The following is a 15,092-nucleotide window of genomic DNA, read 5'->3' as shown; positions in this document are numbered from 1 at the left end:
AAGCTAAAAACAGTATAAGAGTACTGCATGGACTCCAACTTTAGTGAATGACTACTTTCAGCCCATAGCACTTCTTTTGCAAATAAACATATTGAGCAGACAGAACTCATTTTAGAAGAGTCTTATGATAGTAAAGTATCAATTTGAAAAATAGGAATGCTATTGGATGTCTTTGATTAATCAGTAAGAAGAGGACAAAATCACATTAAACAAACATTTTAAATTATACATTTCTCACGGACTTACTTATCATATAATATTGTTGTGCTGCTCGCATGACCCAAACTCAGAGGCGGAGCTAAGATTCGAAGCTTGTTTCTAATTCGTTTAAGTTATTGGGTTCTAAATTAACAATTTATACATACTCAATAATTTTTTCAAGACAGATATAAGATTTAGACCAAAGTTACTGGGTTCGGCCGAACCCGCGAGTCCTATGCTAGCTCCGCCCCTGCCCAAATTCGAAGAGTAGCTAATATTGCAGATTCTAAAACAAAATCATCTTGAAAAAGTAATCCAGGACCTCCTGCAGTGTCTTATGCGCAGAAAAACCAATTTATGTCTACTACATACGCATACAGAGGATGATTTACCTATTCAAAGGTCTTTACTAAAGACTCTTTACCAAAATTTTTAAGGGCCATTTGAATGTCCACCTTCTTAATTTGAATACCCTCTACCTTGAACATACGTCCTTGAAAACCACGAAACAATGCGTTTTCAAATGCTGTCTGTAACAGACCCTCGAGATCGACTCTAGTAAATCCTTGTGTTGCAGAAGCTACATCAAAAGTTAATTCAGTATCTAGACTTAAAATATTCATAGTTCCCAAATCTTAGGACACAAAAATAATGATACATCTTATGGAACTAACCTACGGCTGAAAGGTCTATGTCAGTATCGAAAAAGATCCTTCTCTGCATCCTTTTTGAGTTGATTTGCAGAATCTTCAACCGTTCATCTTCATCTGGTAGATCTATTCGCAAGCGCAATTCAAATCGCCCTGGTCTACAATCACGCCAAGATATGTCAACTGAAAATATATTTGAATATATATATATATATACACACACAGAGGGGCTAGGTAAATTGGCCAAAGCTATTTTACTTTCCACTTTAGAGTTCAGACTATTCGGAATAAAATATGAATAGCAAATTAACCTAATTAAGAGAGATCGTTGGAGAAATGAGTACCTCAACAAGCCATCATCAATCAATTCAATCCTACTAGTCGTCCCCACAAGCAACAGATTCGTTTGTCTACGAACGCCATCAACCTAGTTTCGTCAAACCACCATTAGATAGTCATATATAAATAACTTAGGAAGCAAAAGTAGTTCACACAATCGGGGGAGGTGAAAGGCATAGAGGGTTTTGAAGCAGACCAATGTTGACAGTTGGCTCACTATCCTATCAGTTGCCGAGTTTGCTCCTCTTTTCTGATGTCAATAGCAAAACTTTGAGTTAAAACACTAAAAATAAGCGTGCACACACACCCAAAAAAAAAAAAAAAAAAAAATCAAGCAAAGCAACTAGGAAATGCTTACCCCTGCAATGGCATCAATTTCTTCAAAAATTATTACGTGAACAGGACTTTCTTCACCTAATGAAGCAAATCATATCATCAAATAACCAAACATATCTACTATCTAAGGAACAGCATAAGCATTATATATCTTACCTTGAGAGACAGTAAAACTTAATAACAAGAAAAATGTATTTTCAGTGTGATACTTGGCGACCTATGCAGCCTCTTCATTTCATTTCATACCTAGAGTTTGTTGTTTAAATGGTTGTGGAGATTCAATGAAAATGGGGTCACTTTGGAAGGAAATAATCAAAACCAGATATGTTAGGGATGGATTTTACCTTACCTTATCAAAAATAAATAAATTATCTTACCTATATTCTCTAACATCACTTTAAAGACTGCTGCGATATTAGCTCTACAACTGCCACCTATTTGCCTAGTTGGGAGACACAGATGCACTTGAACAAACAATAGTTGGATCATACAATTTACATTAGCTAGAAACAAAAACAATTAAAGAAGTACGGAAAAAATTTCCTATTGTAGAACCCAACATCTAACTTTTCAGAGTTAGAGAAAAGCAAGGAGGAGGAAAAACGAGAAAAGCAAGGAGGAGGAAAAACTAGACACAGGGGTCATCATATTCTTACCCATTTGCTCAAAATCTTTAATCGATGGAGCAAAGACATCTCTCAGATTCTTTTCACCTGATCCTACGAGAGTGCCTATGATCTCCGGCCCTCTCACAACCTAGAAAAAAAATAAAAGAAGTATAGAAGAAAGTAATGAAAAAACAAAATAAAGGACCATCCTTAAAATTACAACCTTTAATTTTGCATTGAGAATTTCCGATAAGCGTCTTGCAACCAATGTTTTTCCTGTGCCAGGTGGTCCGTGAATGATCAAGCCTTTTATAGGTTGGAGCCTAATCCTTCATTAAAACAACCATCAAACATTTGATAGTAAGCTAGCAAGTTTAAATATAATTTGATAAAAATGCTTACTCTCTTGATAAAGCCCGAGGTAAGCTACGAGGAACAACTAATTTCAAAATGGCATCTTTGAATTGCTCGTTAAGCCCCCCATATCCCAAGGATGTCATTTCTGCTTCAAACTCCTCCATATTGAAATCTTTCCTTAGAACTTCTTTTTGACCACGAGCCTAGCAAAAAAGTGAATCACTCCATACACTTTAAATACATTAACAACTGGAATTTGATTTAGGAACCTGCTGAAATTCCTTTCTTAATTTTAAGTGGTTAGGCACTTTTAGTTAAAACCTTTATCCTCCAAGTACAAGCTTTGCGAAATTTTCAAAAGCTCTGAAAATGTTCCATGAATAGAAAAGTGGCGAAAGAAGCGTAATCATAATTTATAGTTTACCTCAAATCGCAAGGATGGGATTTCTGCTTCAAGCTCCTCCATTCTGAAATCTCTCCTCAAAAGTTCTTTCTTCACTTTTTGTTGTCCATGGACCTAGCAAAAAAGTGAATGACTCCATATTTTTAAATAAAACTCTTAAAAGTTTATTTACGAACCTGCCAAAATTCTTTTCATAATGTTACATGGAAAAGGCACTTTTAGCTCGAAACCTTATCCTCCAAGCACAGGCTTTTGCCAAATTTTTAAGGGCTTTGAAACTGAAAATTGGAAAAAAATAAGCGTAATTATAATTTATAAAATTTACCTCAGTATTCTTTTTGTTGAAGATATGCCATTTCCTGCGCTTCGGTACTTCGAATTCGGTAATCGATTCTATAGTGTCTTCTCCAAAATCTTCAGGTTTAGTGAACCTCAAAAAACATTTTAAACAATTCCAGTTTTCAATTGTCCTACTGCAAAAAGTCAGGCGACAATTTGAGCTTATTTTGCTTTCCTAAACATAAATTGTTACTTGGAAAATCCTTAAACTATAGTCTCAGTTCATATATAGCATTTGGGAGATCTGGGATAGTCATGGTTAATGGTTTATGATTTACCTTTCCACAGTGGCTTCCTGCAATTTTGTCTTCTGAATGTACATAGTCTCTGCACTTGCCGTCTGACTACCAGCACGGGCAAGCTTAGATTTCATAGCCTTCTTCAACGCTATGCACCTTTGATATGCTAAGATAAATGGTCGTCCGAGAAAGGACCTGAAAGAGGAAGGATCGTTAGTAAGATTCCACCCTCTTCTAGTACATATGTGCTGCACTAACTAAATTCATAAAATTAACCTTTTAATTTCTACTTCCATTCAAAAACACAGAAGCATGGATGTAGTAAAAAAGCCAGTTTGTTCATTCTCTGTACGGATGAGAACTAATTAGTCATCGAGAGCAATTGTAACTTCTAATCTTCCAAACTGAAGTTGTTGAACAGACTGCTCGTTTTCTCTTAAAGCTCTGGCATTTTTTAGCGTTGCTTTAGTTCAGTGTAACGCCATTTACTTTTCAGGCTGGTGCAGGTTTATTTTCAATAGTCCTCTCCGGTGCAGCTCCTCGTTTCTCATCCCAGTTTTTTTTTCAAAGGGGTAAGTAATAAAAACAGAAAGCAACATCGAAATGTTTCTCATCCCAGTCTTTTGCAACAGTCAAGGGACCAAGGGGCCTAAGCAAATTAAAGCATATGAAAGTCAGTCTGCCTTCAATTTCTTTCTGATGAAACAAAGGATTCATTATTCTTTCTGAACTATGAGGACATCACGTCATCTGTGGAATTCGACACCACGAGGAATTAAGTCATGTAACACTAGTTTACCAAACAGTAAGACTACAGTGCTCATGAGGTCAAAATCTTGATATGCAGTATACTAGACAATTGCACACCTTAAGATCTAAGATAATTGTTGTTCTTTTTGGAGCATTTTAATATTATAAATGACATGGAATTTGTGGCACTTTAATGTCATATTGAAAGTGTATGAAATGCTCCATTTCCCACGTTCAGTACTTGGCTGAATGTGGACATTGTTTGTCTTGAAACTTCTTTCCCCATTATCACATTAACTTACTCACATTCTTCCCCTTTATGTATTGTAACTTATGTAACCTCTAAGCCATAATTATATTCTCCCATTATACTCACATTACTACCCCAGTCTTATCCTATTCAATTCAAGGATGATTTTGTTAACTATAAATAGTTAGTCATCCTAACCTTGAGATAGATGAAAAATATTGGAGAGTTCTTGAAAAAGTGAAGATAAAAGAGAGTATTTTTTATGTTGAAGGAAGGTGTTCTTATGGTGGAGCTTTGGACTCTTCAACTAGTCCGGAGTTGTTTGAGTCACACGACGTTGACGGACTGTTGTATCCTGGAGGGGACAAGTCAGAGTTGTACTGCTGGACCGGTGAAGATTATGCCGCAGTGGGCTTGAATCTCCTTAAAGAGAGCGAGATATCCGCGCCTCAGCCTGAAGAATATTTATGTACTTTGTTCTTTATTTTTCATTTTGGTTTTCAACTGTAATTATTGTAATTTATCGGTATATTCACCAACAATAATTATTAGTTCAAGACAACAAAATAATACAAAGAGATAATGGTCAAAAACACACCTTCACTATCACTTTTTCGTGAATTTCACACCCCAACTATCTGTTGTTCCATTTTACTACCTGAACTATCACCATCAGGCAGAGGCGAATCTAGAATTTCTGGAATATGTTAAGTGGACTTGATCCCTAGTCTTCTAGGTAAATAACTCAACCTTCAACCAAGTGCACCATTTAACCTTTTTGTAGTATGAGTTCCAACAGATAGTATTATACTAATTTTAGAAAACATATACATAAAATATCTAATTTTATGGAGAGACCATGTGTTCACGTGTCCCAATTTTAGTACCTAAAATCGCCCCTGCTCATCAGGTGTGTTTTTGACCATTAGCTCTAATACAAACTGTGGAGCAAATATAGTTTGAATCAATATTCTTGTCTTCCCTCCGGCTGTAGGGAGGGAGCTGGAAGGAGAAATCTCAAAAGCTTACAACTTTAGAAGCCAACACTGACGTTCCTTTGTATGGTATGCAATCTGCAGAGTAGCCTGCACATACAACATACAGATTTATAAAGGGAGAAAAGGGAAGGAAAAAAGGAGAAATCAAGTTTCAGTGAAAATAAGAAATCTTACAATATATAGTTACAGTATATGACTAAAAAAACCATAAAATAACAAGTTGAATCAAAACCTAAAGCTTCAGTGTGTTAGCTAGTAAAAGAACATTGCTGATTCTGAGGTGGAACCATAGAGCTCTGCGTTATATTGATGTTTGAAATAGAAAGGTTAATCATGTAAAATTCAAAGGAAAATGGTATTTTAAAGTATTACAAAATCACTGCTCACAACTATTGCATTGAGCATCTCAGCTAATAAAGCCCGAAGATACTTCATCGATCAAATATTCGAATTTCAAGTGAAAGAATTTTTTTCATGTTTGTGACTACCAAAACATATTCTAAGTAAAATGACTTCTACTATGTGCATACCAAAGAAGCTGTCACCCAAAAACGTCCGCCTTCTAGCTGAAAATTAATAGAAGGTGTCTCTCAATCTTAAGCATGGGTATCAAGTATCAACCTCTATGATCGAAGCAACCTAAACGAAAAGGTATTGTATAAACAGCGAATGCATTAAAGCACTTACCATCTTTGCTTCTAGTGTACGTTGAGGATGCAGCACTGAGCGTCACAAGAAACTGAATGATTTGATTCAAGTAGGAAGAAGAATTTCAGCCTACATTTTTTTCCCATTGAGAGAACGATTTGTTAAAGCTATATATAGTGTTGCTCAATAAATATGACGGATTCAGATCCTGTCCAATTCATATATAGTTGTGATTGAACGAGGCGAACTTAAAAAACTGTGATCATAGTTCATGGATAACAAAGTTGTCCCCTTTTTATAAAGAGAGCATATAAAATGCAACACAGAAGACCACAATTGTATATTTCTTACCGCTTCTTGTACCAAGCGGTGTCACGTGATACGCTTCGTCCAATCGTTTTCTAAATATGTATGCATAGATAATAAGCAAGATAAAAATGTTGGGTATAATATAAAAAATGACACCACTTATGTTGTAGTGATCTCTATTAATTTATTCATTTTTTTCAATTACTGACATCGCGCCACTGCCACTAACATAGCACCGGCCCCTGAATGCAGAATTGTTTACAAAAGTAACTTCTGATATTTCTATCAACGTAAGCTCGTTTTCAGAACATTCTATAATCCCCTTAAGGTCATTATAATGTTTTATTACTTTTTTTTATTTAGATAAAACAAAAAAGACATCCTATAATCCCTTACGACGACAAAAAAATTTAAATAGAAAGCAATTCTAACTAAATAAATTCACGCAATCTCTATACTGAAAACAAATTAAAGCTTCCCCACCACATTCTACAATTAAGTCCCCTTTTAAAAAGGATAAATCACTAGAGCAATTCCACATGAAAAAGAATGCACCACCTTTGAAAAAAACATTTAGCAATAGTAAACACAAAGACAGACAATTAACGTTAAAATAATTTAAAAGTCGTGATCATCTGACTGGTTAAAAAATACAAGGGGAAAACTGGAGAAAGTATGGTTAGTTTTACCATTTTTTAAGAGTTTTGAAAAAAAAAAAAAATTACACATGAATTGTTAGGGAAAAACAAGAATCAAACACGCACCTGGACACCAAGTACGAAGGTTTTTCTGTTTGCTGCTATCAGATACTTGCCAGTGCTAGTCAGTTTCTTTTAGGTCTAAAGGGTACCTATAAATACTGGAGATACCAGTTTGCACGCAACTTCTTCCTTATTTTGCTGCTTCCTAGTCCTTTTGTGAATCTAGGTACTAGTAATTTGCAGAATTTTCATTAAAGCAAATTAAACAACGTCATGTCAAAAAATATTCCACGGCAATACTTAAGATACCACTCATTAATTTTCATCTAAATCTTTAAATTAAAACCCCTCTAAAAATAGGTAATTATGTATTTATCTTTCTCTCTCTCTCTTCTGTCTATATATATTATATACTCTATATGTTCTATTTTATGTGATGTGATTTTCTTATTAATCCGTTTTCAGATCGAATGACACATTTTTACATTCATAAATATTTAACCTTAGACTTTGTATTTTACTTTTAATAAGAAGTTTTTATAACCACACAAAATGTTATCACATGCTTAGCAACGAGTTTCAAAACTTTTCCGTTTTCCTACGATAATCAAAGGCGGAATAAGAATTTGAAGCTTGTGGGTGTGGAATTTTAGTCCTTTTAAGTTATTGGGTTCTAAATTAATAAATTATGTATATTCTCTTAAGATAAATATAGGGTTTAGACCAAAGTTGTTAGGCTGAACAGTAAGCTATACTCTCCGTCCATGCTTATACACAACGTCGAGTAAAACTATGTCACATAAATATTACTCCTTTCGTTTCTAAATGGTGTTTTAGGCTTTTCATTTTGTTTCAAAATAAGTGGTGCTTTACCCTTTGTTTGGATGGTTGTTTCCCGTGGTTCATTAATGTACAGTATGGTATGGTACAGTATGGTGTCGTATTGTATTGTACTGTATTAATGAACACAATGTTTGGATAGATCGTATCGTTTGTTGTGGTTTAATAACATTTGTATTGTTTGGTTTGGATCGTATGGTACCGTATAATAACTTGTAAGTTTACTAAAATACCCTTAACTCTTAATTAGAAATTAATTTATATATATATTAATAAAATAAAAAAAATAAGTAGGTAGTGGGTGGGGGTGGTGGAGGGGTGGGTGGTGTGAGGTGGGTGGTTGTGGGATGAGGGTAGGCGTAGTGGGTGGTAGGGTGGGGGTGAGTGGTTAGGGGGCTGGGTGGTGGTGAGGGGTAGTGGGTGAGGGTGGTGGAGAGGTGGGTGGTAGGGTGGGGGTGGGTTGTTGTGGGGTGGGGTTGGGCGGTGGTGAGGGGTAGTGGGTGGTGATTGGGGTGGTGGGGATAGGTGGCAGAAGAGTGGGGTAGTTGGGGTGGGGGTGGGGTGGGGGTGAGTGGTAGAGTAGGGGTGGGTAGGGTGGATGGTGTAGGGTGGGGAGGGTTGGGGTGGATAGTAGAGGCTGGGGCAGGGGTGGGGTGGGGTGGATGGTGGAGGGGGGCAGGGGTAGGGTAGGGATGAGTGTGAGTGGTAGAGTGGGGGTGGGGTGGGATGGATGGTGGAGGGTGGGGTATAATAGGGAAATAAAATACGTAACCAAGGAAAAACCACCAAATCCATGGTTACAAAAATTGGGACTTTTCATGGTTATATAACCATGGGATGAACCACGGGTTTACAACACTATACCACATAATTTTAAGAACAATAGAAACAAACATGGTTTCATACAAAACCATACATTAATGAACCACGGGAAACCACCATCCAAACAGGGGGTTAGGATTTTAAGAAGAAATTGATCTTATTCTTTCAAAATTACCTTTATTTACATAATCAAGAATCATTAAGTAACTTTTTTTAGGCATTTGATTAGGGATAAGTTAGTAAAACACTCCTAATTTTCTAGGAGTGAGCAATTTCTTAAGGATGTGCATAAGCTAAAAGCACCACTTATTATGAAACGGAGGGAGTATTTATTTCTCCTATCTATTTTGCTCACTTTTTGTTTTGGTATAACTAGAACTAATGTTGTATAACTAATTAAGGTAACGGCTTTCTGGCTAACTTAGATGACTCCAAGGCAAATCCAGAACCTTTTTTCGAAATATCAACTGATTGTAACTTCATTCCTATCTTTTAAGTAAGTCCAAGACATCAGGAACGTAACCTTAATATTAATCTATACAAGAAACTCTTTTTCCACCACTTACAGATTGATATACACTTAAATAGTACATAAGTTGACTGTGGTTAGCCACACTAAGGGGTCGTTTGGTTCAAAGACAAGTTATACATGGATTAATAACGCAGGGATTAGTAATGTAAGGATTAGTAATACAAGGATTATTTTTATTGGGTGTTTGGTTCATTGCACTAAAATTGGACACAAAGATACCATTTGAATATTTATTTATTTTTAAAATTTAAGAAATAATTTGTTCCAATTTGTTACGTCTCGGAATTTCAAGTTGTTGGCATTATGAGTAGACTAACGTAAGCCTAAAGTGGACATGAAGTCCTTGTGAGGTTAAGGAGAGTAATTGATAACTTTAAGCGCATACCATAACATTTTGAAGTCATATGAGTCGGTGGAATCAAGTTCGTTGAAGGAAGTAGTATGTGAGTCATGTTTGGGGAGATTTCGCAACAATTGAGTTATACTTTATTTAGTAATGACTTGAGGATGAGCTATAGGGCCCCTTAGATGGTTAAGGAAGTGTTACACAAGTGCCAAGAAGGTTCCATAAGGATTGGAAGTCAAACGGATCGAAACGAGCAACTTATCGGATGGGGACACTTTGATGGACCATTTGACGGACCGTAGAACATTTGACGGCCCGTCAAATGGTGGTGCTCCACTATGAAACAGTCACAGTGAGCCATGCTTAGTTGGGCAGTTTGACGATGCATTTTGACGGACCGTAGGAATTTTGACGGTCCGTCAAAGTGAGCGTGGAATTGCCCGACCGGATTTTAAGTTACGCTTTATATATTTCATTTCACCTCTTTTGGATTCATTGTGTCCCTAAAAATAGATCCTAGGGCTCTCCAAAACCCTCTCTCTAAGTCCATAAACTAATCTAAGCCAAATCTAAGAGAATCAAGAGATTCAAGTGCCAAGAAGCTTGCTAGGGTTTGTGGAACTCAAGATTTCCTATGGTGTTGATGTTGGAGACTTCACTTCAGTGGAGAAAGTTGATCCAAGACTTGTTCTTGAGTGATTAAGGTAAGATTTTACATCTTTTACATATGGTTAAGGTTGTTTGATTATTACACCATGTGGTTGAAGGAAGAAAAGTGAAAATAGAGTTCAAGTATGAACTTGAGCATATTGTGAGCTATAAGTTAATTTGAATTATGGTTCTTAGCATGTTATGCGTATAACCTTGTTGTGGGTGGTGCTAATGATGTTGAGGAAGTATTGTACGTAAGTATATATGGTGTTGTGATGTGGTTATTGTTATGGGTAATCTTGAAAAGGAGTTTTGGGGATGGAATGAAGCCTAACTTGAATGAAGTCTCTTGATTATGGTATTATTAATAATGTTATTTTTGTTTGGAAGTTGTTTTGGAATTTGGTAGAAGTAGATGAAATAGGGGAAATGCTGCCCAATTTTCAATATCTTACGAATTATACTAGTTTGAACTTAAGGGTGTCTTTGAAGCCTAACCTTGGTATGAACCCTCTTAAATGTAGATTTCTGTGCTTTGGAGGTGAACGTTAAATAGTTAAGAAGATGTAAAGGTACGTAAGGCTAACTCTTCTTTCTTAATAAGGCATGATCCCATTGTTGTATACCTTCATGTGAAATCCATATGTCTTCCATGATGACTTCATTCCTAGAATCACTAAGCTCATAGTTCTTGATCCTCTTATGATGTCATTGATTCCATCCTATAGTAGTTGTTCCTCTAAGGAAAGATATAGTAAAAAGGATAATGACGATATTGCTCTTACCTATGTAAATTTATATGTACAAATATGTAAAGCTATGTACAACACCGAGTCCTATATGGCTGGGTATGATATCTATTGTGCACACCACTGATCAATTGGGTATGAATAACACCGAGTCCCATCGTGGCCGGGTATGCTTCACACCGAGTTCCATTGTGGCCGGGTATGTTACACACCGAGTCCTATTAAGGCCGGGTATGTTATATTGATGATGCTAGTTATATATGTATGTATATGTATATGTATGGAAGGTCTCCTTTAGAGAAAGGGGTAAATAAATGTGATGAACACCTCAAGAGGTATAAATGGCTCTTCTATCTCATGTTGTCCTTCATGCTTTTATTATGTTATTGCTTATGCCTTACATACTCAGTACATTATTCGTACTGATGTCCTTTTGTTTGTGGACGCTGCGTCATGCCCGCAGGTGGACAGGGAGACAGACTTGATCCTTAGGCTGCTTATTCAGAGACTACTTAGAGAAGCTCCATTTGATTCGGAGCTGCAGCTGTTGGTACTATTCTTTTGTGTATATATACATGGGCATGGCGGGGTCCTGTCCCGTCTTTATAATGTTACATACTCTTTCTAGAGGCTCGTAGACGACAGTGTATAGCTAGATGTCTCTTAGCCTTGTCGGCTCATATTTTGTATATCATTTTGATAGCCTTGTCGGCTTATGTGTATATATATATATATATATATATATATATATATATATATATATATATATATATATATATATGTGGACATAGTCGTTGATGCGATATAGAAGTGCCTTAGCCCGATGGAAATGGTATTATTGATGCATAGAGATTATGAGTAGGCCATGTGGTTCACCTAGTTATGATTGTGAAAGTATGATGAGAGGTGCCCGGATGGGTTAGCTTCGGGTGCCCGTCATGGCCCTCCGGTTGGGTCGTGACATAATTATACCCTTGGATGCTTGGCCTTTATAGGTTTCTTGGAAAAAAAACAAGGCTAATTTTTTTCATTTTAATTTTTTATCCATCGATAAGCTATCCCATGGTGGTGGCGGAATAAGATAATACATCCTTTGGTGTATTAAATAATCCATGTATTGGTTATACATGCACCAAAATGTCAATCAAACATGGTATAAAATAATACCACATCTAATACCATGACTGTTTTAGCTAAGACCTCCTACCAAACGAGCTCTAATAATAATAACGGGAAAGGGCCAAATATACCTTGTACTATTGGAAAAGGGCCAAATATACCCCTAGTTATACTTTGGGGTCAAATATATCCTGTCGTTATACTTTGGGTACAAATATATCCTTCCACCATTAAAGTTGACAAAGTGAAACCCAATCCCACATGACATTAGTATTTTAATAAAATACATATCATGTCGCATAGGGGTGGGCATCGTATGGTAGATACCGATTACCATACCGAAATCGAAATTTTTTATACCACGGTTTTGGTATTATGGTATTTGGTTTGTATTTTAAAAAAGTTTGATATTCGGTACGGTATTCAGTATTCATAAAGAAAATACCGAATACCATACCGAAATATATGGTTACATATACAATTCATACATCTTAGTATTATAATACTAAAAAATATATAAACTAGTATTATTAGAAAACTAATAATTTAAACTTGGGAACTTTGTCAACTTTATCTTGATTTAAATGTCTTTTTTATGTAATTGATTTACAAAGGTAATTGTTTGTATTTTCTTTCTAATATTTTTGCATGTGTAAGGTGTTAGTACAATATGAATGAGACGTTTTTTGAGTAGCCGAAGTCATAATTCTCTACGATATGAATATATGTAAGTCGAAATTTATCAAACCATGGTACCGATTTACCGTACCGCAAAATACCAAAACCGAACTTAAAAATACCGAACCATACCGAATTAATTTGGTATGGTAATGGTTTAGTATTTTTAAAAACCGAAATTCAAAATTACCATACCGAACTTTCAAATACCGTACCATGCCCACCCCTTGTCACATGCCACCTCACTAATCAAACCCAATTTCTTTTTTTTTTTCTTTCCTAAACTTACAAGCCAAACACTTTTGTTCATATAAACTGTCAACAAGTTTTCCAATTGATGCCATGGCTGTGGGGCCAAATAATTAAATACATTGAAATAAAATAAGAAAACAAAAAAAAAAAAAAAAAGGAAAAAGAAAAGAAAGGCGATTGGCTGATTGCAATTGTGGGCGGCAAGTTGCAATTTGGAAACAAGTTGCAGTACGTAACAACCAGTTTGCAATTTGCGAAATGCAGTGCATACTTTGTTCTGATTGACTGAGGTTGAGGCAAGTTTTTCCTATAAATGGAGGAGTCCGTCCCTCATTTTACGTACACCAAAATCAGAGAGAGTTATTGAGTGTAGAGAGAGTAACACAGACTATTGAGAAAAATAGTCGGTGAGAAAATAGAGAGTGAGAGTAATATTATAGTGAATTGTGTGAAATAAAAAGTGTTGTTTCTTTTGAAGTGTTATTATATTACTCCTCTCATGTATTGTATTTTTATCCCGTTAAAAGATTTGGTGTCCTTGTTATTTGGTGTCCTTGTTATTCTCTTATTCTTGCTACTTAACGTGGATATTATTCCTAGGTGTGATTATTATTTCCCAACAACATGGTATCAGAGTCATGGAAAATAATAGTCCACTGTCTTTTCAGTACCCCCGTCTTACAAAAGAAAATTATGAAAAATGGTGTCTACGAATGAAAGCCATTCTTGGCTCTCAAGATGTTTGGGAAATTGTAGACAAAGGGTATGCAAAACCCGATAATGAGGAGACTCTGTCTCAAAATGAAAAAGATGTCTTGACAAAGACAAGGAAGAAAGATTAACAAGGCCTCACTCTCAGCCCCCAATGTTTGGATGATGGCATGTTTGAGAAGGTGGCCGATGCAACCACCTCAAATGAAGCTTAGGAGATTTTACAAAATTCTCTCCAAGGAGTTGATAAAGTAAAGAAAATAAAACTTCAAACTCTAAGGGCTAATTTTGAAGTTTTAAAAATGAAAGAATCCGAATCCATTTCGGATTTCTATTCAAGAGTGATAGCTGTTGTAAATCAGTTAAGAAGATACGGGGAGGAAGTAGACGATGTGCGTGTGGTAGAATAGATCCTTCGCTCTTTAACACCTAAATTTGATTTTGTGGTGTGTGCAATTGAGGAGTCTAAAAATTTAGACTCAATGATAGTAGAGCAATTAGAGGTTCTTTACCAGCCCGTGAAGAAAAGATAAAAAGGAGACAAGAAGAGCCATTGGAGCAACTTCTAAAAACTCAGGCATCTGTAATACCCCGTTCCTTTAACCTAAGTCTAGGATCATGGTCAAAGCTTAGGTTAAAGGTACGAGGTATTACAGATGCCTGAGTTGTAAGATCATGGTCAAGAACGACCTCCTACCCTTCTCTAAGTCTAGGATCGTGGTCAAAGCTTAGGTTAAAGGAATGAAAATTTCCTCCTCAGTTGTAAGATGGCGGTTTACGCCCATGAACAGTGATCGTATTTCAGTATACGGCCCGTATTTCAAGTCGTAAACTGGTACCAAATATTTCTGAGCATTCTGGAATTTGACACTTAGAGGTTACATCGTTAAATACGGACTGTATTTCAAAATACGGCCGGTATTTCAAAATGCATTTGGAATTTGGGAAAACTTCCTTAATGAAAGTCGTAGAGCTTTGAAATACCTTTCCAACAGTATATTATAGGGGTCAAACGGACATCTGTGCAAAGAGTTATGGCTATTTTATTGAAGAGACGTAGTGCGATTTATCCATACGGAATACGGACCGTATTTCAAAAAACGGCCAGTATTTAACTGAGTGCAAAATTTAATTTTCCCGAACAGTATATATTCGTCCATATCAGTTCAAATCATTATTTTCATTCCTTCAAGCCCTAGAACGACCTCCTACCCTCCTCCATCATCAAGAACACCAAGGTAAGTCTCTACTCTAATTATTCCAA

General features: G+C 36.1%; 1 protein-coding gene across 3 annotated transcripts; it reads right to left on the bottom strand.

Annotated features, from left to right (window-relative positions):
- Nucleotides 1-234: 234 nt before the first annotated feature.
- On the bottom strand, nucleotides 235-7,647 carry LOC132035363 (vesicle-fusing ATPase-like). 3 transcript variants are annotated; one of them, XM_059425619.1, is made up of 14 exons: nucleotides 7,192-7,647; nucleotides 6,158-6,247; nucleotides 5,502-5,557; nucleotides 3,512-3,667; nucleotides 3,220-3,367; nucleotides 2,916-3,008; nucleotides 2,537-2,694; nucleotides 2,358-2,457; nucleotides 2,183-2,282; nucleotides 1,549-1,604; nucleotides 1,387-1,440; nucleotides 1,196-1,278; nucleotides 876-1,009; nucleotides 235-781 (listed from the first exon to the last, which is right to left on the bottom strand). In XM_059425619.1, the coding sequence occupies exons 2-14, from the start codon at nucleotides 6,158-6,160 to the stop codon at nucleotides 594-596; spliced, it is 1,329 nt and encodes a 442-aa protein (XP_059281602.1). In that variant the 5' UTR covers nucleotides 6,161-6,247; nucleotides 7,192-7,647; the 3' UTR covers nucleotides 235-593. The 3 variants fall into 3 exon arrangements, with proteins under 3 accessions (XP_059281602.1, XP_059281601.1, XP_059281600.1); XM_059425618.1 differs by having other exon boundaries at nucleotides 237-781; nucleotides 2,358-2,463; nucleotides 6,158-6,209; nucleotides 7,192-7,643; XM_059425617.1 differs by having other exon boundaries at nucleotides 237-781; nucleotides 2,358-2,463; nucleotides 7,192-7,642.
- Nucleotides 7,648-15,092: the final 7,445 nt, after the last annotated feature.

This window comes from Lycium ferocissimum, chromosome 10, assembly GCF_029784015.1.
Source record: "Lycium ferocissimum isolate CSIRO_LF1 chromosome 10, AGI_CSIRO_Lferr_CH_V1, whole genome shotgun sequence".
NCBI classification, from domain to species: domain Eukaryota; kingdom Viridiplantae; phylum Streptophyta; class Magnoliopsida; order Solanales; family Solanaceae; genus Lycium; species Lycium ferocissimum.
This window is presented reverse-complemented; position numbering and strand designations above follow the sequence as displayed.

What these genes read in the sequence shown, in the direction of transcription:
- LOC132035363 (XM_059425618.1), bottom strand. An exon ending in CAGTGTTGGCTTCTAAAGTT is followed by an intron (nt 3,668 to 5,501) that starts GTAAGCTTTTGA and finishes TTCCTCTTTCAG; the next exon opens with GTCCTTTCTCGGACGACCAT. An exon ending in ATTGATGATGGCTTGTTGAG is followed by an intron (nt 1,010 to 1,195) that starts GTACTCATTTCT and finishes GCGTGATTGTAG; the next exon opens with ACCAGGGCGATTTGAATTGC.